Source organism: Neltuma alba, unplaced genomic scaffold, assembly GCF_004799145.2.
Source record: "Neltuma alba isolate B1F8T4 unplaced genomic scaffold, ASM479914v2 tig00011119_pilon, whole genome shotgun sequence".
Classification (NCBI taxonomy): Eukaryota; Viridiplantae; Streptophyta; class Magnoliopsida; order Fabales; family Fabaceae; genus Neltuma; species Neltuma alba.
Window position 1 is genome coordinate 293797 of NW_021635856.1, and position 27150 is coordinate 320946.

Genomic DNA, 27150 nt, shown 5'->3' on the forward strand with positions numbered 1-27150 from the left:
TTAAATACTAAAATGAAAATAAGTATAAATGCAAATTGACAAAAATACCCTTACTCGAAATTGTGAAACATCAATTTCAGCACTTAGCACTTCAAAATCCTGAGAGAAAAAATTATGTCTAATCTAGTATTTTGTAAATAAATTAATAACTAAAATGCTCTTATTTCAAAAAGTTCATTGACAAGTTGTAAAATAGAAATGACAAGTGTTAAATAGCAAATGACAAGAAATATACTGATAATAATAAGTTATTTATTAACAAGCTATGAACTGATAATGATAAGTATTGAATAACAAATGATAAGAAATGTACTGACAATGGTAAGTTTGAAACAAGGACATTCTAGTTATCCAACTACATTTGTAAAATATTAGATTAGACACTACTTCTTTTCTTAGAATTTTGAAGTATTAGATGTCTGAATTGAGATTTTATAACTTTTAGTTTTTTTTTTGTCTTCTTTCCAAAAAAAGGGGTGAGTGAGAGCATCTAAAATGTACTCTTTTTTTTTCTTTCTTTTTTAACATATCTTTTTTTGTTAATATCTCATTTTATATAATTTTCCTATTGTTCTAATTTTTTCAAGATTCTTCTAAAATTTAAATAATTAGGTTGAGTTTATGTGTTTAATCAAAATTTTAAAATATTTAAATAATATATATTAATTTAGAAAATATTTTAATATTTTTATTTGGTCCTATATAATTTAATTATTTTTTCTACTTCTAAAAAATGGTATGTTTATTTTTTTCCTGAGTGTACCTGGAAGTTTTTCTTAGAATAATATCATTTAGAAGTTCTAAAGGAGAAAAAAAAAAAGCAATGTCACCTCTTACCATTAAAAATATTAAGAGTCAATATTAATTTTTTAATAGTTAGGACCATTTTGGTATTTTTTTAATACTACCAGGACGATGTTGATCCAAGAAAAATGCTTATATTCCCATGCCTGCTACACAACACTTCCAGAGGTAAAATTGAACCTTAACCATTTTAAAAATTATGGCTTATGATCCTCGAGTTTTTTTTTTTTTTTAAATGGGTCCTTAAACTTTTCCATGTTAAATCCCATTAGCACAGTTACAAATATCAATTATGAATCAGTCTGAAATTAAAGACATGCTTCAGCGAGGCTGGAAAGTGGAGATTCTTCTTATCAATAGAGAGAGGAACTCTCGGACATCCTCATGCTGGAGGTTGACACAGAAGGGGCCTTTGTTTTGCCTTTGTTTCTTTTTCGTTATTAGCTTCCACGTATCAAAAAACAAAAAAATTGAATCCGTGATACATGTTTGAAACATCTCCCTCACCATTTAGCTTAAACATGTCTTTTGGAGCTCCTCAAGGCTCGAGCCATTTCTTGCTCAGGGGAAACACAACGGGTCACCCACAAGACTTCGCTAAAAACACTTCCATCCTCTTCCGTTACTGCACTTCAACCCTTCCACTCATGGTGGAACAGAAAAGGGACCCAACTCCAACGTCTGTGAAATAAAAAAAGTGACATACCGTTAAATAGTTATTATCTATGTATGACATGTGAATTAGGAGAGCCTCCCCTGTTTTAGTAATAGAAAAACAGAGCAAATCGAACTACTCACTAGCAACACAAGGCTACCTCTAATGATTTGACTACTATTGCAATCTCCCACACATTCAAGAATCAATTCGTATTTCCCTGAATCTTCACTGTATATATAATACTATATGACTGCCGAATCTGTAATTTCCATTGAATCATTGATGTGCATGTAGTGAGAAAGTGCTCAACGATGGACTTGTGATTGCTTTTGATTTTCCGATAGCAGTTATATATATAATATATAAAGCTCATGAAGGCTTCTTAGCTTTTTTTTTTTTTGGCGCTTTCCCTATAAAATCAATAAACACTCTTTTTTCTGGTGTGCGTTGCAGTCGCATGGATTGAAGAGGATGTGAGTGTTGTTAGCAAGCTCTTAGAGGTGATCGTTTGTGCATTACCTAGGCAAGGTACGGCTCAAGCGTTAAGAAACTCCAAGCAGGGTCAAATTGGATAGTGAGGGAGAAGATTCAGATGCATGTCACTTATTCATAATCGAAATTTTTAACGGTTTTGATAACTGCTTAACGGCAAGGATCAAGGAATTTAATAGGAAAAGTTTAAGAATCCAATCAAAAGAGAAAAAAAAACCTCTAAATTAGTTTTCCCTTATTATGATTATCGATGAATTTATAAGTGATAATAAATATTTTAACAAGTACTCATGTACTTAAAAAATCTTGACACAACAATTTACCAGTCTTGATTATCATTTTAACATGTTTCGATACATACAAAATAACAAGTGTGAATAGGTGAATTTATAAATGCTAATATAATACTACCTCCGGTCCATAATATAAGACTTAATTTAATTTTTATTTTGATCCAAAATATAATATCTCAATCCACTTTATTTTTCATATTTATTTATTTTTTCTCAAGATAGTTCTTCTAATAATGATAGTTCTAGTAAATAAATTTGATTAACAAGGATATTTTAGGAAAGAAAATACCTATTTATTACAAATAACTAACTCAAATTACTTTCTTAATCTAGTTAAATTAGTTAATTGACTCTTATATTTAGAATCGAAGGTAATATGTTATTATGCACATGAGTACTTGTTAAAATATGTAGCAACACTTAAAAATTTACCCATCCATAACTTTTGTAAATTTTCATAACAACATTTATTATTATTGCGTATGAGGAGTTTGTTAAAAATGTGTCTAGCACTTGTAAATTCACCTCTACACTTGTTATTTTGTGTGTGTGTGTGTGTAAACATTTTGTAATGATGATCAACACTCATCGTGTCAGCACTTTTCATTTCTCATATAATTAAATACTCATTAAAATGTTTATCAACACCTGTGAAAGTCTTCGTATTTCAGTGTTGGAAAAAGGAGATCAAGCAGTGTTAATATTTCATAGAATGCAACCTTTTAGAACATGCATCTGTGCAATCCCTGAATTTTGTTCCTTCCAAATTTTGTTAGATCTAATGTCTTCAAAACTTTTGAAATGAAGACATTTTGTCTCAAAATTAGTAAGAGCCTGTTTGGTAGAAAGAATTAATTGGCATAGAATAAAAATTTTCGACCGAGAGCCTGTTTGGTAAGTACTAGAATAGAAAATGGGTTGACAGAAAATTTTATGTTTGGCTGGATAAAAATGGGCTGAAAAATTATGCAATTTTATCATACTATCGTTAATGAAAGAATATAATATTATTAAATAAATAATGCTTTTTAAACTTATAGCAATTTAATATTATTAAAAGTTTAATAATTAAAAAAATGAATGAATTAAAATATATTATAATTAACAAAAAATATATAGATATTAAATAAATAAAAACAATTAAAAACAAAATATAAAATAAAGTATAACAGAGAAATTTGAATAGGGAATGGAAATACATCTACAAGCGAAAAAATAATGAACTATGATCTGGTAATTTATAAATCCGAATGGACATGAATAAAGACCACTAAAATGTGAATTTTTAGTGAGTACACATTTCTTGATATAAATTTAAATGGATCAAATGATTTATCATTGAAAAATTCTCTAAGGTTAATTTCTAATGTAACGGGACCCATTCAAAAACTCTTTTTATTTTGAAATTTATTCTTAAAACAGAAAGCAAATGTCACAAACATTTTCAAAAAATAGATTAACATTGCATAATTAAAGTATTTAGATAGATGACATTAAAAAGCTGGTTGAGTTTATATTTATATAGAAAAATCTATATTGAAAAGTATTTATAATTTTTGAGATATTATAATAACATTAATTAAAGGTCAAAGTTAAAATATCTCTGACATTTGTTCACAATTTTAATTATAGCTTTATAAATATAAAGAATTTTTGAACGGGTTTTATTTCATTAAATACTGGATTTAAATAGTCTTTTTAATGATAAGTCATTTGCTCAGGTTAGATTTATATTGATGAAATGATGTTAGATGAATTAAGCTTAATATGATAAGTAAAAGGTTTTAATATGACAAGTAAAGGCGCAAGCAAATTCAAACTTGATGTGAGAAATTTAAATTTTATTGCATCCAATTTGAATATGCTCAAGAAAATTCAAATTTGATGCAACAAATTCAAATTTTCTTGCATCAAATTTGAATTTGCTCATTTCCTTATCTTAGCTTAAAACTTAATAATGGGTTTATTAATGTAAATTGGAATTTGTATCAAGAAATTTCAATTTATACACAATATATTTCAACTTTGGCACAAAATTTGGATTCACTCGACTCTATTATAATTTGTTTTGACGCATTAAACAGAGTAATTTTCAATTAAATATAACTTTGTTAATTTGAATTCAAATTGAGTAAATGATCTATCACTGAAAAAACTCTTTAAGTATAGTTTTTAATTCAACAAGACCCATTTAAAAATACTTTGTCATTTTAAAGTTAAGATCAAAATAATAAGCAAAGATCAGAAACGTTTTTCTTATCAAATCTAAAAAATCATATTTGTTTCGTACGAAAATATTTTTATTGAGGTAGATGTTGTTAAAAAGTTTATTGAGTTTATTTTTATTTATAACTAGTTTCACTTCAAAAATATTTACATATAAGCCATGAATGCTAGGCAAGTTATAAATTTGATGATTGAGCTCAAGGGCTTATAGGTTAAGCTTGGATGATATTTTTGTGTTTACGCGCTTCTAGTTAGAGGTAAATTTTTGACGTACGGGAGTGACAGGTAGTTTTTTTTTTTTTTTGGGGCCCAAAGACGTAACAGGTAATTAGTTACCCATCTTTTGCGCATGCTGGAATTTAGAAATATTCACAAATCAATTGTCTACATAAACTCTAGCATTTAGAATTACTCACTACCCTAAATTACAAGAAATATTTAGAAAGAAAATATGCAAGAGACCTCAAATTCAAAAAAATCCACTTATTTAGTAAGCAATGTATAAATTATGTAGAGCATTTTTGGGGTAATATATTAACGTTGTGTTTGGCTCGACAGAGAGAAAGAGGGGAGGGATTTTGGGGGGAGGGGAAGGAGCAATTTTAATAATGCCTTATTTTATTTTAATAAAAAATTAACTATTTTAACCTCAAAATTTAAATGAATTTTCTCACTTTTTATTTTGTTAAGATATAACTATATATATAATGCAATTCACCAATTTTAATTTACAAGACACAGTTACACACTTATAGAATATTCAGATAAAAAGTCGTGAGTGATAAATTTTAATCAAAGAAAAGACCTTAAAGGTGAAAGAAAATACCGATGACCTCTTGGAATTAGAAGAAGAGGAAAAAAAAAGGTTTACAAATACTCCCTAATTTTGGAGACAATTATCTCAACAACCTCTTGCTAGATGTTCAAAAGAACTCTCTTATGTAGAAATGTTTACGACTGATTAGAGGTTAACAAATCAAAATGGTATATGAGAAATTAAAATATTATTTCTCATCTTCCCTCTAAAAAATCCCACTTTTAGTGGGAAGGCTAGAAAGGAAGAGGAGGGGAAAAGAGTCCCTTCCCTCTTTAAAAAATATCTTAACCAAACGAGGAGAGGGAATTGCACCCATCCTATCCTAAAAATTGCACCAGCCAAACAAGGAGAGATAAATAACTTCCCTTCCCTTTCCTCCGAAAACCCCGTATCAAACATAGTGTAAGGTTATAATATTATATGCAAGATTTTAATTTTTTTCAATTTAATCACAGTTTTAACTTGACTCCCAATCTCCTGCCACCATTTCGACAGTCCAAAACTCGCACTCGCCACCTTGATTTTTTCACGGCGAGCAAAATAAACTTTTTCCATTTAGTATTATTGGGATTCCTAAATAAGGTGCATGTTGGGTTTTGGTGCTAATTATAATCTTTTTAGGATTACAAATACACGTAATTCCATTTCATTAAATCTTTAATTTTATTCCGTTAACATCATTAACCCTTGCTCAAAGACTAACAATGCTAATAAAACAAAGTTACAAGAGTTACTGTAGCCAAAAGGACAAAATTAAATGATTTAATTAAAAAAATATAAATACTAAATAAAAAATTGAGAGAAATTATAAGTATCTCCAATATAATTTTGTCAAATATAAATTACAAAGCTTACACTCAAGCATCATTACATACCAAACGGAAAACATAAAATTATGAATGCGTTAAAGAGATCAAACTTGCTTCATCTATCTACAAAATGGGAATCGAATATGATTAACTCTCTGGATCATCGACGGCTTCAATAAAGAAGCCCATTTCTTCACAAGTGATTTGATTTCAGCTTCTGGGATTGCTACGACGGCGCTTTTAAACGCACTACTCCAATTCCTTCAGAAAATCGACATTATCTACAAACACCTGTACATTGGAGGGAAAAACTAAACCACAGGCTAATATTTATCAGAAATAAAAGAAGGATTGCTACATTTCCACCAGAAAAATGAACAGATGATGGAAAAATGCATGCTATTTGAGGAGCCAGGGAGCTGGTAGTTGTTTCAGGGAGCAGGACAGGAAGATAGACAGACAGACACCTCGAGAAGATAAAGTTTCACCAGGTTCTGAGTGTGAAGCCACACACAACTCAAAAAATGAGCAAATTACCAATTTTTTGGGATTCAAAACTCACAAGCCATTTACACCTCCTCGAAGGCAAGAGAAGTTACAGTACCATGATAACCGTCTATCAGCATGTGGTGTTCAGTATCTGTAGGGTCATTCAGCAAACTCTGATGATCGTAGTCATTTGCATGAATTCTGCAACTATGATGAAGATGACAAGGTATGAGAGTACTGTGTATGTTGCTTGCCTAATTACATTACTCCGCCCTTGTTTTATCGCTGGTTCCAAAGACTCTTCATTGTTAATAGAGCAGAATAGCACATGGTAATCCAGGCAACTGACCTTACCCCACCTGGTAAGATCTCGTTTTTGCTGTCACGGCTGCTTGTCTTGTTACATCTTAAGGTGCATATCAGCAGGCTAACTGGCTATCAGCAATAGAGTTGAAGCCTTAGATTTGTCAAACATGATTTATTTGCACTTGCTTCCACATCGTTTTCAGAGTGCTAATGACAATTTACTCGATGTTCTGATATAAAATAGATCCTAGCTCCCACATACCAGAAGACAGAAGGCAAACTTTTCATCCTCTGATGGGGTTAGAGGCACCCACTTCCCTAACTTCCGAGGCTGATAAGCAAATAAAGAGGGCCAAGGGGCGCTGCTTCCGTTGTGGGGAAATGTTTCGTCCAGGGCACCAGTGGAAATTGACTAATCTTAGATCGATGGAATTGATCAAAGAAATGGATGATTGAGGAAACCAACCCCAAGAGTACAGCAAGCCAGGATTCACGATATTGCTACATGCAATTTCGGGCATTGCATCGAATACCACCATGAAGGTACAAGGCACTTTGCTTTCTAAGAAGTGCTCATTTTGATTGACAAAGGCTCTACACACAACTTAGTGTCGAACAAGTTAGTGATAGAGTTGAAGATACCAGTTCAACAAATTACTCCTTCTAGAGTACAACTTGGTGATGGAAAAATATCATCTTGCAAGTCCATTTGTAGAAAGTCGAAGATCTAACTACAAAGCCTTACCATAAAAGATGATTTTTTTCCTTTCTCTTTCGGAGGCATTGACTTAGTCTTGGGAATTCCATGGTTGGCTTCACTAAACACGGTGGAAGCAAATTGACAAAATCTATATGCTATGCGAACTGCACCCTGAATCACATGATTCACACCGAAATTGCGTGAATCACGTGACACTGGTGGATCATGCAGATCCGATCTGGATCTATGCAGGACCCAACAAGCTGAAACCCCTTTTTTCGTTTTTTTTTTTTTTAATGTATAAGGGAGATCAAGTGCCGTTAATGCAATGATAAGCAAGAAATCCTACTTTTTTATTCCCACTGCTCTCCTTTTCACGTTCTAATCTGTATCTTGTGCCGTAAGCCATGTTACTTCTTTTCTTCTCTTTTGGTGGTTCCTTTTGGTCGAAACTTGAAAGCTATGAACATTGAAGACAGTGATCCACTCTATATACTATTGCTGAATTGCTAGTTGCTGGTTCCTTTTGGTTGAAATTAGAAAGCTTTGAACATTGAAAACAGTGATCCACTCTATACGCTATTGCTGAATTGCTAGTTGATTGGTGATCCATTCTACTCAACTCGTGTTTGGTAATTTTTTTTCACTCTATTTTGCTTTTATTGGATATTATATTGGTGGAAAAAATGAGTCAGAATCAGAATAAGAAAAAAAAGGGAGTTGATATTACATGGAATCATTGTGAAAGTGTTCCTCCCTATAGACTTATGGTTAAATGCAAATATTGTTCACATCAATGTTGGAGTAGGGTAGCTAGGATGAAACATCATTTGGCTATAACTAGAGAGAATGTGAGTTCTCGTACACGTGTTCCTAATGAAGTTAAAAAGTTGTTTGTTAAAATACTAGAAAATAGAGACAAAAAGTAAAGAGGCTAATAGTGTTGATGTATTTGAAGAGGCAACAGCTCAAAATGATTAAAGGAAGGAAGGAACACCAAAAACTACCAAACAGAAAACTATGAATATGATGGTAAAAGATAGAGAGTTAGTAATTCAAGATATTTGTAAATGCATCTGTGGTAATGCTTTACCATTCAATTTGGTGAGAAGTCCACTGTTTATTCAAATGTTAAATTCTGTTGGTGAAGATGGTTTGAAACCTTCAAGTTCTCATGAGGTGAGAGTTTCTCACTTGAAAAAAGCAGTTGATAAAATTCATGAAAGTTTAGCAAAGTATAAGAGGGAATGGGAGAAATCGGCTGTACATTGATGTGTGATGGTTGGGACGGTTTTCCTAAAGTCAGTGGACACGTATAGTGTGATTAAATATGCTAACCAAATGTTTGAATTACTAGACAATATGGTTGAGGAAATTGAGGAGGATAATGTGGTGCAAGTTGTGACAGATGGTGCCACAAATCTCATGGCAGCAGGGAAGATGTTAGAAGAAAAGAGAACAAGATTATTTTGGTCCCCTTATGCAGCACACTAACTTGATTTAATCCTTGAAGACATTGGGCAACTTCCGGTATTTTATAATATTAACACCAATGCAAAGAAAATAACGATCTTCATTTATAGGCATACATGGGTCCTTAACTTGTATAGAAAGTATTCCAAGAGAAGAGAATTAGCTAGACTTGCAATGACAAGATTTGCAACAGATTACCTTACACTAAGTTGCATATAGCAGCAAAAGAATGCTCTTTGAACCATGTTTGCTTCAAACAATTGGGTTTCTAGTTCTTTTGCTAGTAAAAGTGAGGGTAAGCAAGTGGCAGACAAGGTTTTTGGGGATTCTAGATTTTAGAGTTCCATCCAATATTACTTAAAATGAGAGTCCGCTTGTAAAATTTTTGAGACTTGTAAATGGTGAATCTGAACCTGCAATGCCATATATTTATGAAACAACGGACAAAACCAAAAAAGAAATTGCTAACAATTTTGAAAAGAAGGAGTTAAGGTATGAAAAAGTATGGAAGATCATCAATACTCATTGAAATTTGCAACTGCATAGACCCCTCCATGCGGCTGCCTACTTTTTTAATCCCAAGTTCTTGATTCTCATGTGGTGGAGGAAAAAGGCAAGATGATGTGGAGCTTCTTAGTCAGTGGAAGAATAGACCCCCTGAAGATTCCAACTGGGAATCTTATGACTTGGTTGCTGCATAATTTCCATCCTTCTGCCTTGAGGACAAGGCTCATTTTCAAGGAGGAGTAATGATAGGATTCAACGTCCTCTCTTAGCATACTCCAGGAGGAGGCTTTAAGTTTTAAGGGTCGTTTTATGGTTTAGTTAGGCTTATCCTATGTTATTGTTGGTTGCTGTTGGTTATTAAGTAGTTTATGACAGTTTTATGTTCAATTATCGTATGTATGGTATTTAACTTAATGTTGTAAGACAAGGCAGATATCTATGAAGTATTATTTAGTTGTCTCCTGTCTTTTCTCCCTTTCTATAATTCATATACCGGTTCTAGAAAACAAATTCTCTCTTCTCTCTTTATTTCAATTCTACCTTTCCCTCCTAATCCTTCTCCTAGTCCTATCACATAGCATGTAGAGCAGTTCTCATAACCACCACAGTAAATTCATTCTATGACAGAATAAAAAATGATGAGAAAGTCACAAAAACCCTCTTTTTTTAAAAAAAAAAAAAATCATGTCACAGTACCCATATTGGTATCAAGAAATTTTCATAAACCAAGTGTTTGCACCAAGATACTGTCAACTCTATCATAATAAATTTTTCATGTAACAAATTGCACAGATGCATACCGTCTTCCAGCCATCAGGATCCAAGCATGCTGTAATTTTTGTATTGATCCCAGGCAATGGTCCAGGCTCTCGGGTAATCTTTCCCCCAGCAAGTTTAACAGCTTCTGCAGTTTTGTAAACATCATCGGTGCCTATTGCAATCTGAAAAGGGTAAACACAGAAAAAAGAATTAAATTCTAGAAAGGATCATCTAACAGGAGGTAAGAAAATTTTATGAAGAAACACGATGTAGTTCATTTTTAAAGAAAATCTTGTATAAAGACTACATCTGTTTTGCTTAATTAAAAAAAAAAAAAAACCTATAGATATCACAATCACACAATGAAAACCTCAGCAGAAATGTTGAGGACGTCATGGGCCTGGCCCAAAATAAACTGTTTTAGTTTCAGATTTTACAAGTTATTATTAGCTGCTATTATTTCCAGATTTTGCAATTTCTACTCTGATTTGATTATGTTTTAAATTATTCCCTGATTTATGTGATGGCCGATCCTAGTGAGAATGTGAGATACTACAGCCTAGGATGTGCATCAATAAATAGTGCCTTTAGCTACTCAATAAAGATAAGTTTTTCTGGGCAAACATCTCTAGGAGAAGTTTTTAAAGGATCTAAAGAATTGAAATAGAAGAACTATTGTCTACCTGAGCATAACCATTTCCTTTGTCATATTCAGTGACTCCGTAGTTGTAAGTCAACTCCATAACAGCACTTTTATCTTCAGGACCATAACCAAGCATAGCGATGGTATACTATCAAAAGACAAGGGTGATCAAAGGGTCAGATGTAAAGAAAAGCAAACTACATGCCCAAAGTACTAAATAAGGTGATAATGAACATTTTTTGAGGCATAAAAAAGCAATCAAGATGGGACCTCAGAATTGTCAATAAATCTCAAGATTTATAAAAACAGTTCGGCACACAAAAGTTTTCAACTCAAATATAAATCAGAATATAATAGAGGTTAAGTTCAGTTCTAACTCCAGAGGATTTACACAAAAATTATATCCATAACTGCCTCTAATAATTCTACTATAACATCACGTTGACCTTACAATTTTACTAAAGTCAATCAGTGCCTTCTCCAATGTAAGATTTTGGATAGTTAATAGGAGCGAGAACTTGATATTTGTATAAACGATAATTAAGATCAGTTTTCCGCTCCACTTTAGGTTTTAATTCAACATTACTCGGCATGTCAACCAAACAATTGACCAGAGGGTAAAGTAACATGTTAGTGAGAATCAATTCATAAATAAAACATACTCAAGAATAATTGACAAGGAAACTGAAATGCATAAATATCAATAGAATAACAGTACTATTGCAGGAAATTTCCTGCAAGGAAAAATCACATCTCAGAAGATTTGGACATTTCCTTCCCTTGATTTATTCATAAAACGATCTATCTCTTCCCCTCAAGCTTATTTTTTCTGTACAGGTGATAGGGTATTAGTATCCGTAGTGCAGGAGACAAAACCCTGATATTGCCGTGGATAATAAGATCTAATCTGCTGAGTACCAAGCACTTTTTATTAAGGGGAGCAGAAATACGCATAAAAGTAAGTAGAGCATTGTACCTTGTACTCCGGGTTATCTCGAGTTCGAAGAAGCTCCATACCAAGAGCCTAAACAGCAAGCACCCACCAAAATTACTCAACACAGGGCAATATAAACAGTAAGACCATAAGCAAGCATCAGAACAGCATTGACCCTCACCTTCTCATAAAATTCAATGGAACGTTGAAGGTCACCTACTCGAAGCATTACTTGGCATAAAGGCTCAGGTGTGGGTCCTCTTTCCAGAAGCTCAAATTTATAACCATCAGGATCTTCAATAAATGCAATTACTGTTTTGCCTCCCTTGACAGGACCAGGCTCTCTTGTTATTTTGCCACCCTTGGCCCGTACAAGTTCCACCGTTTTTGCAACCTAGTAGAATTTCCCTTGAAGATGTCAATTTAAAGCATCAATGGAGAATAAATTTTGATGTGCCAAGGAACAAAACTAGCGCCCCAACTGCCACATCATCCAAAAGAGAAGAAAGAAAACAGACCAATTACACAATAGGCAGCATGCATACTTGAGAATAAGGGGAACTCCCAGAAACAAAAACAGTAAGATAGGCAAAGAAGTTTATAAAGGACACTAATGGGTATAAAAGGTTCAGCAAACTTACATCCTCAACAGCAATACCAAAATGGCCAAATCCAGTTCCAATATCATACTTGTCAACTCCATAATCTGAAATATTTGTAAACAAAATGAATATAAACTGGAAGACTTCAACTGCATGGGCTTATATGATTGACATCAGAAAATGCGAGCTGCAATATGAGAGGTTGTCAAGAAGTTCTGGCCCTTGCATCTTAAGAGGAGATCAAAAACTTAGTCAGACACTCACTGTATGTCAGTTCAATAACAAAGTGTGAATCTTCAGGACCATATCCAAGAAAAGCATTAGTATATTTCTCCTCTGGTATGTCACGCTTTCTCAGCAGCTTCATTCCTAGGCATTCTGTATAAAATCTGAAATAAGAAGCATTTTCTCCCTCAAAAACTCATTCCACAACTTGGTTCTATTGAAGACTACATAAGATTCTAGAGATAAGTAATTTGTATTTCATTTGAATATACTTTATGGTCCTGTCCAAGTCACCAACACGATAAACGACATGAAGCATTCTCCTCTTGTCTTGTTTGACCCACTCAAGTACATTTTCTGGTGAAGCAGCTGTGCTTGCCTGGCACACAATCCCAGTTGCTATCAATCCCGTGCGGCTCCCATCTCGTCTCAAAAGCCTGGGTGCTTTCAGGCCAAAGCTATGGGACTGAGGAATAGCTGGACAACAACCCACATGACAATTTCAGTTCATCTAAATCAATTAAAATGTAGAATATCATCTATTATCAGTATCAATGTAATATAAAGTACTACCCAATAACAACGTTCACAAAGCAGCAACATTAGAGTCTATTTTCCTCAACATACAGGTCATTGGCACTGAAGTAAAATACAGAATTAAAAAGTGATGCATTGGGAAAAAGAAAGAACAACAAAAATATGAATTTCACAGTCCATAATACCACTGCAGTGGTTCATGAAGATTAAGTGTAGTCGACTACTTGCATTTTTTTTTTTTTGGGGGGGGGGGAACGTGGGAGAAAATGAAATGATGCATGTATCATATGGGGGACAGCGGGCGATCAGTCCTATGTAATAATCATTCTGGCAAATAAGTTCACGCGAGATTGCAGGACAGGCCACAAGTCTAATCGTAGCCGTATAAATATCCAAATCTATTTCTCCCCATAGCCCGCTGTAATATACTCCTCCCACGAAAGCTCTGTCATGGTAATAACTAGATTTAAATGAAAGCGCTAGCCAGTATTTCCGATGTAAAACTGTCAACTTGAAATAAAAATTGTCAGGTCTTCGAGTTGACACGTAAATAGCAAGAAAACGCATCAAATTATAAATTATTCGTCTGGCGACTAAAAGGCTTATTCACCAAGAGAACAATCCAATTGTAAGGTGATTTAATGTTTTTTTCTTTTGCCAACTAATTGTAATGTGATTTAATACCTCACGAAAATAACGGAACTTTAGCAATAGGAACACCGAAATCTGAATAGAGTCAGAGAGCGAGAGAGAGCCTACCGCTGCCAAGATGAGAGAAGGAGATGGGCCGAAAGGGGCCACAGGAAGAGAGGGAAGGGAAGAAACGAGAACCACCGATTAACCTGAAGGACGAGAGAGAAGGTCGAATCGAAGACGCTATGGGAATTACTCTCACCATTTCTCGGCCTCTGTGGGCAGCCGGAATAGCTCAGTACTAGGAACGAACAGCGAGGTTGATAAGCGTCCTACTCCAATTAAATGCTTTTTCTTCCGCGTCTAGGGATGTGAGGAGAATAAAGAATTGTTCCTTTTGGTCGCGTTCCCAATCAGCAAAAGATGTCACGAACTAAGGAGGGTCGGTGTGGCATGTGGATTTGAGTGCCGTACGAGCCTACGTGTGGTGTTTTGCATTGGGCCACAATCTCCTTTCTAGGGATTAGGCGCTTCCTGTTCCAGGCGCCTCTCTGCATAATTTCTTTACATTTTTGAAAATGCATTGTTCCGAATCAATGCCCTCTTTCAGTCCAAAAACAAAAAAAAAATTCCTCTTTTGTTTGTTTTTGCGCCATCAATCATCATAAATTTCAATAACAATAATCGTCAATAATCAATCATCATCCATCAATAATCATCAATAATGAATACCGTAGAATTCTCTAACCGCTGTTTGGATGGAAAAAAATCAGGAAAAAAAAAACTAGAGCAAAAACTAATAAGAGAAATGGGTTTTTCTCTACTTACTTGGATAGGAGATAAAATGTGTAAAAAAAAAAAGGTGGAAGAGAAAATAAAGTCATCACATTTTTTGTTCTAAATTTTTCTCTATATTTTGGTTTGGGGGGGGGGAGATTTTCATGTTTGCCTCCCCCTGTGACTTCCTTAATTCTTCTTCTCTATGTTTTTTTTATTATATTTAAAAAATATTTAATTTTTATTTTTTGATGTTAAAAAAATATTTTATTAAATAACTAGGTTTTTGAAATATAATAATCTGAAAACGTATATAAATCAAATAACTTGATTTAAATTATTTGATGATGCTAATATTAATATAATTTTCTATTATATTATTTAATTTAATTTAATTTTAAATATGATATATTTGGATAAAATACTTTAGTCATTTAGATATTTGCTTTTTTTTCTTCCTATGTTTTTTTGTATATTTAAACAAGATGAATGATAACATTTTTCTCCTTATTTCCTTTCATCTCATTTTTTTCTCTCGACTTTTCTTCTCATCCAATCAGAGCATAAAAGTTTTGAGGACTAATCATGTGAAAGTTTTAGGTGTCCTTTTTTTTTCATTCTTTTGGCACATGTAGGGTTTTTGCCATTTATTGTGGGCCTTTTCATCTCCCTTTGAATTGCGAGTTGGGAGTTCATAGGTTCTTGGCTTTGGTTCCTATAAATAGGGGGTTATGGGTGAACTCCCATGCTAGTGTTTTTGAGCAGTTGTCTCTCTGTGAAGAGTTACATGGCGGTGACAAAATCAGGGAAAGTTGATGAATTGTTATTTGATTCTTTACCTTCTTGTGGCTTACTTTGTTGTCTGTTCGTTTGCTTTCTTATTTCTTTTCCCATGTATTCTTAGCCTTTTTTTGTACATTGTGACATTTTTTTGGGGTCATATTATGTGCTTTCTAGTCGGGATTATTCACTGTTATGGTCCTTTTCGACTTTTTAATTAAGAATGATGATTCATTCGAATCGTCCTTGAGACGTCACAAACTAATAATGAGTTAGCTGATTTTTTTCATCTTTATTTGCATTCGAGTTTTGTTGCTATCATTTCTGGTTTGCATCCTGATGACTGGGTTAGTTCAAGGGCAATCATTTTACTTGCATTCTGACTGGTGAGGTTGCAAATGGAGCTTATCAAAAGCTGTTGCTGGCTCGGAGTATGGTTTGGGTATTGGTGCGGTCTCTCAAGATTGAGAGATATGGAGGTACTGAATATCCACAACAAATATTTGATCCTCCACTGGGGCTCGCCACTCTTTTCCTATTTGTTAGTTACTTACAAGAAAAAGTTTTTTTTACTAAATATAAGTCACTTACAAGTAATTAATTAATGAGCTTTTTTGTAATTTTTAATAGTCTTACTTTAATAAAAGCAAATGGGAAAAATTATTAATTTAATGCATTTATTCGTTTGCGGGCTTGAGTAACAAGTTATTTATAAATAGCAACAGTACTATTTTTGTCTCATTTGTGTGAAATTATTAAACTGCGTTTGGTAGGAAACATTGAAAATGAGATATTAAGATTAGGAATGCAACTGAGAAAATTTATTAAAAAAGTGTTTAATATAAGAGATTGCTTGTTATATGGGATAAGTTAAATCCACTTATGTGCGATTGGAGAATACCATGGGGAGAAGTGGTATTTCCCAATCCCACCTCTATGGGTTTGCCTAATCATATATAATAAATAATTACTCATGCTAAATACTTCTCTGGTCTTTAATATAAGACCTATTTAACTAATTTGATTATATTAAGGAAGTTAGGTAAGTTAGTTAATTATAAAAAATGTGACACGTTTTTCCTAAAATACCATAATCATCTTTCTTAATACCCCTTCTTCCTCTTCTACTCGATTATGGTTGAGGGAGTATCTATAAGGGTAATTTAGAGAAAATTGATAAATATGATAAATGAGTCTTGTATTAAGGACCAAAACCAACTCAATAATTAGGTCCTATATCAAGGACCGAAAGAATACTATTGTAATGATTTTTGTCAATTATAATCCCAATCTTTTATTTTTAATACTTCGTAGCAAACGGTACTTTAGATTCTTTCATAGGCTGCACAATTGTCTAAAATTGTGGGAACTCAACCAAAGTTGAATTCGATGCTATGGGTTTTACGGAGCACATGTATGGGCTATTGAAGTGCTTTGGATTGGAGTGTCCATTGTTGTTGTTTTGTTTGTTCTTTTTGCCTTTGGTTGTGAGGGTAGGCATGAGGCCTAGGGCTTCTCTAGTTTGTTTCCTGCGTTTTATGGTCATGGAGGAAGCGAGTAGCAATTGTTGAGTCGTTGGTTGAAGCGGAGGCATTGTTTCTGGGTTTGGGAATTGAAAGGACCTGGGTATTGCGAGAATGTAAAACATTTATTCGGAAAAATGTCATGATCAAGCCATTTGCTTATCATCGTTACGTGGCTGTAATTCCTTCCACCAAGATCAAAACATTTATTTTTATGCGTTCTTTGGAAAACAAAGGGGTTGCTTTTTGCATTGGCCATTTAATAAAATTGGGATTTTGATTCTGCCAATCAATATTTGTTATTTGCATTTCTATCTAAGATGTTATTGTGCTAATGAAGTTGATATTTTTGCAAGAGTAAATATTACTTTTGGGTTTTGTGTAATTGTGTTTGAGTTTCCTGAATTTTTGTTGTAAGTTTAAGACAAACAAATCAGTTATTAATTATTTCAAAAATAATAAATAAATAAATAATCATTCTCACTGGATAAATAAATGACCATTCTCATTATCAGTGTGGTAGTATTTAATTTATACTTGTGACTTTGTTTCATTCTCTCTGTAGTTTGATTCCGGTTATAACGTTATCCTTTTTTTTCCCCCCGGGGTGAAGTACGTTATGTAATTTTTTCTTTGGATAACAATTAATTTATATATAATCGTGATCCTTTTTTTTTTTCCGGTGAATGTACGTTATGTAATTTTTTCTTTGGATAATAATTAATTTATATATAATCGTGACTTGTTTCATTCTCTGATTAGTTTGATTCCGGTTACAACGTTGCTGCTTTTTGCGGCTTTTTTTTTTTTGCCTGATTTTTGTGGCTGTACATTATGTAATTTATTTTTTGATCAGAAGTGTTTAATTTATGGAGTATCAAAATATACAGTATTTTTGCTTATTGATTAGTGTATAATGTGCATTCTCATTGGTTTTAATGTTTTAATGCATGATTTCCCCTAATATATAATACACATAGAAACCGCAATCTCTATGCTTTAATGTTTTACATGAAGGCGCACGGAGGTACACAATAATTGATGATGACTGATCATATCACCAAGAGAGCAAAACAAATAAAAAATTTAAAAAAATCATCACTGATCAGTTATGCGTAGTTTAATGTCAATGAATTTAAGATCAATTCAAGGAAATAAGAATTATGAACTGTTCGCTACTTCGCCACACGTGCTGAATTTTATTGTTAGTTATTACTCCTACGGTCAATATAGATCCTAATTATTATGTTGATTTTGATCCTAAATATAAGACATATTTCTTATATTTATTAGTTTTTTTAAATTATCCTTATAGATACTTCCTAAACCATAATCAAGTAGAAATAGGAGAAAGGATATTAAGAAAGATAATTATGGTGTTTTTTAAACACGTCATATTTCTTATAACTAACTAACTTACCTTATTTTCTTAATCTAATAAAATTAGTTAAATAGGTCTTATATTAAGAATTGGAGAAATATTTGTTTGGATTTAAAGTGTTTAAATATTTCGACCAAAAAAATTGTTTAAATACTTTTTAGCCAACTGTTCAAATTTACATGTAGACTAGGTATACATTAATAATAATATTATTATTAATATTCCATTATGAATCTGACATCAATTGAAGGAACTATTCAACGATAAGAAATTAATTTAATCAAGAAATTAATTCTCGAGAACAATGTTAAAAAAATACATTTCTCATATGTTAAAAAAAAATTTCTTAAAATTTTCAGTATGATTTTACTGTTATGCAATTATATTGCTTTCCATTGATTTAGATAAGTAAAATCTTAGTAGTACCTTCATTCAATATATTGATGTCATTATTTACAAAAGATCATTTATATTACTGTGAAATAATTCTTGTGTCAATCAAGACAGTTTAAAACTCAAGACTGTTTTTTAGGGAAAAAAAACCAAGACTGTTAGATAAGAAACGGGATTTTAATATTTTTTTAAAAACTAAATCAAAACTCAAGACTGTTTGATAAGATTCATTATCATAGTGTTCGCCAATCAGCCCGCCCTAAATTGAATAACGATCAAGAGGATTGCATAACTAATTCAACTAATACTTGAATATGTGAATATAACAGTTAAGGCAGAAAAGCATAATCAAAACATCAAAGAAGCAAAAGAATCGAAGAAGATCAGAATATGGCAGTACTTCCTAGTTATGCGAAAACTATGAACAAGCTACAAGTTGCTTGCTCAAAAGATGAAAAAATCTATGCAATGAGGCAACTAGTTTCTGTACTAAAACATCTGGAGCCACGCAACGAGAATACTATCACTGAGCACTTTAAGTTGTTCTGGAAAAGGCCTTATGATAGCAACTGGTGGGGACTGGTTTTGAGCGAAAGGACCATGGAAGATTCTTTATTGGGTCTTTTAACCTAAGAGAAAGTCATAGAAAATGGGGTTAATGTTCATGTCTATAATACTAATGGAAAAGAGTATAATATAAGGATAAAAAATTTGGTGGTTGATATTATTCCATTAAAGCCCAACAATTCTACGAATTCTGTCATATGTAAGGGTATTAAGAATATTAGGTTTACATATTATAAGCCCAATAAGAAAGACAAGCCTAGAATAAACTATTCTAGATTATTCTTTAGTGTAATTTGTAAAGCATTGTACACGTGTATTATTTACATTCTTTTTAGGGTTTCTCAATGCCCATTTATTGTAATCCTGTACAGAGCACTATTCAAAGACAATATAACACAATATCCAAATCCTTAGAAACATTTCGTGGCATCAGAGCTACCAGGCTAGCCACCATGTCAGAGTCTCATAATGAAAGCAAAGTTGCACACGACGCCAACCCTTTCACATCTGCAGGCGAAGCAACCAGTGGGGACTCCAGCTCCATTATATTTGCATCTTTACTCACCAAGCCGACAAAGAAGACCAACACGTTATTTCAAGGACGTTTTGTCAAGCTAGATAGGATTAACTACTCAATTTGGCTAACTCATGTTCTCTCGATTATCAAAGGATATGAGCTTGAAGGTTTCATAAATGAGACCAAGCCTTGTCTCCCCAGTTCATCACTGAAAATGGATCTTCCAAACTGAATCCTGCTTTTGAAGATCCAGAATCTGCCAATAAAATTCTTTTTGGTTGGCTTCTCAACACTATGACTTTAGAAGTTTCATCAGAGATAATAGGAGTATCAACTTCTGTCGGTCTTTAGAGTGCTACTAAGCAACTCGTAGGAGCCCAGATGAAGTCGCATCTGCTCATGCTTCGTACTGAACTATAGCGCAACCAAAAGGGAAGCTAAAAGATGTTTGAGTATCTGGTTAAGATGAAAATCTTGCTAACTAGCTTAAACTAGCAGGAAGTCCTTTACCTCTGCCTAATCTAATCATCTAAGCACTTGCAGGATTAGATGTTGATTACAGCCTCGTGGTTGTCCAAGTTTCAAAATAAGCAAAAGAGATAACATTAATAGAGTTTCAAACTAACTACTTACATTTGAGAGCAAACTTGACTAGTTAAATCAGATAGCTAAACTCTCCCTCATAAAAAACTATGTTCACTTTGCTTGCACTGGCTCTGGATCATCCTCTAGAAGCAACTGGCAAGGAGCTTGAAATGGCAGAGGGTGCTGTGGCCGAGGAAGAAATGGAAGAGGAGGCCGTGGTAACTATAATAGTTGCAATAGCAACTGCAGTAACAATAATGAAAGCATTAAGTGTCAACTGTGTCCTAACAAAGGTCACATTATAGATGATTGTTGTTATTGATATGACAAATCTTTTCATTTTGGTTCAGGTAACAAAAGGCAAGGCGAAAGCTACAGGAACAATAACTTCTCTAAGTATGACAATAGTGCCTACTGGGCCACACCAGAAACAGTAAATGATGACGCCTGATATCTTGATAGTGTTGCTACTAGTCATGTGACTAATGACCCTAATAAGGTAGATAAGATTGCTAAACTCAGTGGTAAGATGAATGTTGTTGTTGGATATGGTTTTAAACTTGGAGTAGAGAGAGTAGGGAATTTTGCTATTCAAAATGTGCCTGATGAAAGTGTTAAACCCCAAGGAATACTATATACTCCTAAGATATAGAAAAATTTAATCAGTGTGTACAAAGTGGCTTCTGATAACCATGCTTATGTGGTACTTAACTCTAGTGGTATTTTTGTAAAGGATCAAGAAATAGGGAAGATAATGCTGCAAGGAGCTCCTGCAAATTTGATCATCCAGAATTTAGGGCAAAGATCCCTATACATATTCATTTCTCAGTTACAAAAAAAAGGGTGCTATGAGGGCCATCGTAAGGTCTCTGAGACGCTGCTTCTCTGATGATTCTAAACCCTATCTCACTCCCAGTCAACCACTCCTGAGCTTCATAAATGCATCTAAGCAAATTGTTTCATGCAACTGGGAACAATGGCGGTATCAGAATCATAGGACTCTCAGTTGGAGCCTTCCCATCTGAGTTTGTCAATTCCGGTAGAGCTTTCACCCAAAATCTATATATAATTACACAAGAAAATCAAACTGATGTGCGTCACACGTTTTATTTCTAGAATATTTGTAATTTTGATGTAGCGCGTTTTGGTATTTTGCTTAGAATGTATGCTTTTTAGAGTTGTTTTCTAACTCAAGAACAAGCCGCACTGCAAAATAAAACATTCATACCACTTATTCTTGTCCTAAACCCTCCATCTAGGTGCTCTTTAAATACTCTTTATAAACGCACAACACATCTTTAATCAGTGTGTACAAAGTGGCTTCTGATAACCATACTTATGTGGTACTTAACTCTAGTGGTATTTTTGTAAAGGATCAAGAAATAGGGAAGATAATGCTGCAAGGAGCTCCTGCAAATTTGATCATCCAGAATTTAGGGCAAAGATCCCTATACATATTCATTTCTCAGTTACAAAAAAAAAGGGTGCTATGAGGGCCATCGTAAGGTCTCTGAGACGCTGCTTCTCTGATGATTCTAAGCCCTATCTCACTCCCAGTCAACCACTCCTGAGCTTCATAAATGCATCTAAGCAAATTGTTTCATGCAACTGGGAACAATGGCGGTATCAGAATCATAGGACTCTCAGTCTGGAGCCTTCCCCATCTGAGTTTGTCAATTCCGGTAGAGCTTTCACCCAAAATCTATATATAATTACACAAGAAAATCAAACTGATGTGCGTCACACGTTTTATTTCTAGAATATTTGTAATTTTGATGTAGCGCGTTTTGGTATTTTACTTAGAATGTATGCATTTTTTAGAGTTGTTTTCTAACTCAAGAACAAGCCGCACTGCGAAATAAAACATTCATACCACTTATTCTTGTCCTAAACCCTCTATCTAGGTGCTCCTTAAATACTCTTTATAAACGCACAACACATCTTTAATCAGTGTGTACAAAGTGGCTTCTGATAACCATGCTTATGTGGTATTTAACTCTAGTGGTATTTTTGTAAAGGATCAAGAAATAGGGAAGATAATGCTGCAAGGAGCTCCTGCAAATTTGATCATCCAGAATTTAGGGCAAAGATCCCTATACATATTCATTTCTCAGTTACAAAAAAAAAGGGTGCTATGAGGGCCATCGTAAGGTCTCTGAGACGCTGCTTCTCTGATGATTCTAAACCCTATCTCACTCCCAGTCAACCACTCCTGAGCTTCATAAATGCATCTAAGCAAATTGTTTCATGCAACTGGGAACAATGGCGGTATCAGAATCATAGGACTCTCAGTTTGGAGCCTTCCCCATCTGAGTTTGTCAATTCCGGTAGAGCTTTCACCCAAAATCTATATATAATTACACAAGAAAATCAAACTGATGTGCGTCACATGTTTTATTTCTAGAATATTTGTAATTTTGATGTAGCGCGTTTTGGTATTTTGCTTAGAATGTATGCATTTTTTAGAGTTGTTTTCTAACTCAAGAACAAGCCGCACTGCAAAATAAAACATTCATACCACTTATTCTTGTCCTAAACCCTCTATCTAGGTGCTCCTTAAATACTCTTTATAAACGCACAACACATCTTTAATCAGTGTGTACAAAGTGGCTTCTGATAACCATGCTTATGTGGTATTTAACTCTAGTGGTATTTTTGTAAAGGATCAAGAAATAGGGAAGATAATGCTGCAAGGAGCTCCTGCAAATTTGATCATCCAGAATTTAGGGCAAAGATCCCTATACATATTCATTTCTCAGTTACAAAAAAAAGGGTGTTATGAGGGCCATCGTAAGGTCTCTGAGACGCTACTTCTCTGATGATTTAAACCCTATCTCACTCCCAGTCAACCACTCCTGAGCTTCATAAATGCATCTAAGCAAATTGTTTCATGCAACTGGGAACAATGGCGGTATCAGAATCATAGGACTCTCAGTTGGAGCCTTCCCCATCTGAGTTTGTCAATTCCGGTAGAGCTTTCACCCAAAATCTATATATAATTACACAAGAAAATCAAACTGATGTGCGTCACATGTTTTATTTCTAGAATATTTGTAATTTTGATGTAGCGCGTTTTGGTATTTTGCTTAGAATGTATGCATTTTTAGAGTTGTTTTCTAACTCAAGAACAAGCCGCACTGCAAAATAAAACATTCATACCACTTATTCTTGTCCTAAACCCTCTATCTAGGTGCTCCTTAAATACTCTTTATAAACGCACAACACATCTTTAATCAGTGTGTACAAAGTGGCTTCTGATAACCATGCTTATGTGGTATTTAACTCTAGTGGTATTTTTGTAAAGGATCAAGAAATAGGAAAGATAATGCTGCAAGGAGCTCCTGCAAATTTGATCATCCAGAATTTAGGGCAAAGATCCTTATACATATTCATTTCTCAGTTACAAAAAAAAGGGTGTTATGAGGGCCATTGTAAAGTCTCTGAGACGCTACTTCTCTGATGATTCTAAACCCTATCTCACTCCCAGTCAACCACTCCTGAGCTTCATAAATGCATCTCAGCAAATTGTTTCATGCAACTGGGAACAATGGCGGTATCAGAATCATAAGACTCTCAGTTTGGAGCCTTCCCCATCTGAGTTTGTCAATTCCGGTAGAGCTTTCACCCAAAATCTATATATAATTACACAAGAAAATCAAACTGATGTGCGTCACATGTTTTATTTCTAGAATATTTGTAATTTTGATGTAGCGCGTTTTGGTATTTTGCTTAGAATGTATGCATTTTTAGAGTTGTTTTCTAACTCAAGAACAAGCCGCACTGCAAAATAAAACATTCATACCACTTATTCTTGTCCTAAACCCTCTATCTAGGTGCTCCTTAAATACTCTTTATAAACGCACAACACATCTTTAATCAGTGTGTACAAAGTGGCTTCTGATAACCATGCTTATGTGGTATTTAACTCTAGTGGTATTTTTGTAAAGGATCAAGAAATAGGAAAGATAATGCTGCAAGGAGCTCCTGCAAATTTGATCATCCAGAATTTAGGGCAAAGATCCTTATACATATTCATTTCTCAGTTACAAAAAAAAGGGTGTTATGAGGGCCATTGTAAAGTCTCTGAGACGCTACTTCTCTGATGATTCTAAACCCTATCTCACTCCCAGTCAACCACTCCTGAGCTTCATAAATGCATCTCAGCAAATTGTTTCATGCAACTGGGAACAATGGCGGTATCAGAATCATAAGACTCTCAGTTTGGAGCCTTCCCCATCTGAGTTTGTCAATTCCGGTAGAGCTTTCACCCAAAATCTATATATAATTACACAAGAAAATCGAACTGATGTGCGTCACATGTTTTATTTCTAGAATATTTGTAATTTTGATGTAGCGCGTTTTGGTATTTTGCTTAGAATGTATGCATTTTTAGAGTTGTTTTCTAACTCAAGAACAAGCCGCACTGCAAAATAAAACATTCATACCACTTATTCTTGTCCTAAACCCTCTATCTAGGTGCTCCTTAAATACTCTTTATAAACGCACAACACATCTTTAATCAGTGTGTACAAAGTGGCTTCTGATAACCATGCTTATGTGGTATTTAACTCTAGTGGTATTTTTGTAAAGGATCAAGAAATAGGGAAGATAATACTGCAAGGAGCTCCTGCAAATTTGATCATCCAGAATTTAGGGCAAAGATCCCTATACATATTCATTTCTCAGTTACAAAAAAAAAGGGTGCTATGAGGGCCATTGTAAGGTCTCTGAAACGCTACTTCTCTGATGATTCTAAACCCTATCTCACTCCCAGTCAACCACTCCTGAGCTTCATAAATGCATCTCAGCAAATTGTTTCATGCAACTGGGAACAATGGCGGTATCAGAATCATAAGACTCTCAGTTTGGAGCCTTCCCCATCTGAGTTTGTCAATTCCGGTAGAGCTTTCACCCAAAATCTATATATAATTACACAAGAAAATCGAACTGATGTGCGTCACATGTTTTATTTCTAGAATATTTGTAATTTTGATGTAGCGCGTTTTGGTATTTTGCTTAGAATGTATGCATTTTTAGAGTTGTTTTCTAACTCAAGAACAAGCCGCACTGCAAAATAAAACATTCATACCACTTATTCTTGTCCTAAACCCTCTATCTAGGTGCTCCTTAAATACTCTTTATAAACGCACAACACATCTTTAATCAGTGTGTACAAAGTGGCTTCTGATAACCATGCTTATGTGGTATTTAACTCTAGTGGTATTTTTGTAAAGGATCAAGAAATAGGGAAGATAATGCGGCAAGGAGCTCTTGCAAATTTGATCATCCAGAATTTAGGACAAAGATCCCTATACATATTCATTTCTCAGTTACAAAAAAAAGGGTGTTATGAGGGCCATTGTAAGGTCTCTGAGACGCTACTTCTCTGATGATTTTAAAAAACCCTATCTCACTCCCAGTCAACCACTCCTGAGCTTCATAAATGCATCTCAGCAAATTGTTTCATGCAACTGGGAATAATGGCGGTATCAGAATCATAAGACTCTCAGTTTGGAGCCTTCCCCATCTGAGTTTGTCAATTCCGGTAGAGCTTTCACCCAAAATCTATATATAATTACACAAGAAAATCAAACTGATGTGCGTCACATGTTTTATTTCTAGAATATTTGTAATTTTGATGTAGCGCGTTTTGGTATTTTGCTTAGAATGTATGCATTTTTTAGAGTTGTTTTCTAACTCAAGAACAAGCCGCACTGCAAAATAAAACATTCATACCACTTATTCTTGTCCTAAACCCTCTATCTAGGTGCTCCTTAAATACTCTTTATAAACGCACAACACATCTTTAATCAGTGTGTACAAAGTGGCTTCTGATAACCATGCTTATGTGGTATTTAACTCTAGTGGTATTTTTGTAAAGGATCAAGAAATAGGAAAGATAATGCTGCAAGGAGCTCCTGCAAATTTGATCATCCAGAATTTAGGGCAAAGATCCTTATACATATTCATTTCTCAGTTACAAAAAAAAGGGTGTTATGAGGGCCATTGTAAAGTCTCTGAGACGCTACTTCTCTGATGATTCTAAACCCTATCTCACTCCCAAACAACCACTCCTGAGCTTCATAAATGCATCTCAGCAAATTGTTTCATGCAACTGGGAACAATGGCGGTATCAGAATCATAAGACTCTCAGTTTGGAGCCTTCCCCATCTGAGTTTGTCAATTCCGGTAGAGCTTTCACCCAAAATCTATATATAATTACACAAGAAAATCAAACTGATGTGCGTCACATGTTTTATTTCTAGAATATTTGTAATTTTGATGTAGCGCGTTTTGGTATTTTGCTTAGAATGTATGCATTTTTAGAGTTGTTTTCTAACTCAAGAACAAGCCGCACTGCAAAATAAAACATTCATACCACTTATTCTTGTCCTAAACCCTCTATCTAGGTGCTCCTTAAATACTCTTTATAAACGCACAACACATCTTTAATCAGTGTGTACAAAGTGGATTCTGATAATCATGCTTATGTGGTATTTAACTCTAGTGGTATTTTTGTAAAGGATCAAGAAATAGGGAAGATAATACTGCAAGGAGCTCCTGTAAATTTGATCATCCAGAATTTAGGGCAAAGATCCCTATACATATTCATTTCTCAGTTACAAAAAAAAGGGTTCTATGAGGGCCATTGTAAGGTCTCTGAGACGCTACTTCTCTGATGATTCTAAACCCTATCTCACTCCCAGTTTACATTAACCC

General features: G+C 34.1%; 1 protein-coding gene across 1 annotated transcript; it reads right to left on the reverse strand.

Annotated features, from left to right (window-relative positions):
• Positions 1–6041: 6041 nt before the first annotated feature.
• LOC114761371 (probable lactoylglutathione lyase, chloroplastic) lies at positions 6042–14333 on the reverse strand. Its single transcript, XM_028950725.1, has 9 exons — positions 14034–14333; positions 13010–13214; positions 12777–12901; positions 12552–12616; positions 12092–12304; positions 11953–12000; positions 11017–11124; positions 10375–10515; positions 6042–6390 (listed from the first exon to the last, which is right to left on the reverse strand). Exons 1-9 carry the CDS (start codon positions 14170–14172, stop codon positions 6349–6351), a joined length of 1086 nt encoding a protein of 361 aa, XP_028806558.1. The 5' UTR covers positions 14173–14333; the 3' UTR covers positions 6042–6348.
• Between the last annotated feature and the right edge of the window lie 12817 nt (positions 14334–27150).

Coding starts and splice junctions, on each gene's coding strand:
- LOC114761371 (XM_028950725.1), bottom strand. CDS start 14,172: ATGGTGAGAGTAATTCCCATAGCGTCTTCGATTCGACCTTCTCTCTCG. Junction 12,305..12,551: donor TTGGTATTGCTGTTGAGGAT/GTAAGTTTGCTG, acceptor AAATTCTACTAG/GTTGCAAAAACGGTGGAACT. Junction 10,516..11,016: donor AAGGAAATGGTTATGCTCAG/GTAGACAATAGT, acceptor TACCCTTTTCAG/ATTGCAATAGGCACCGATGA.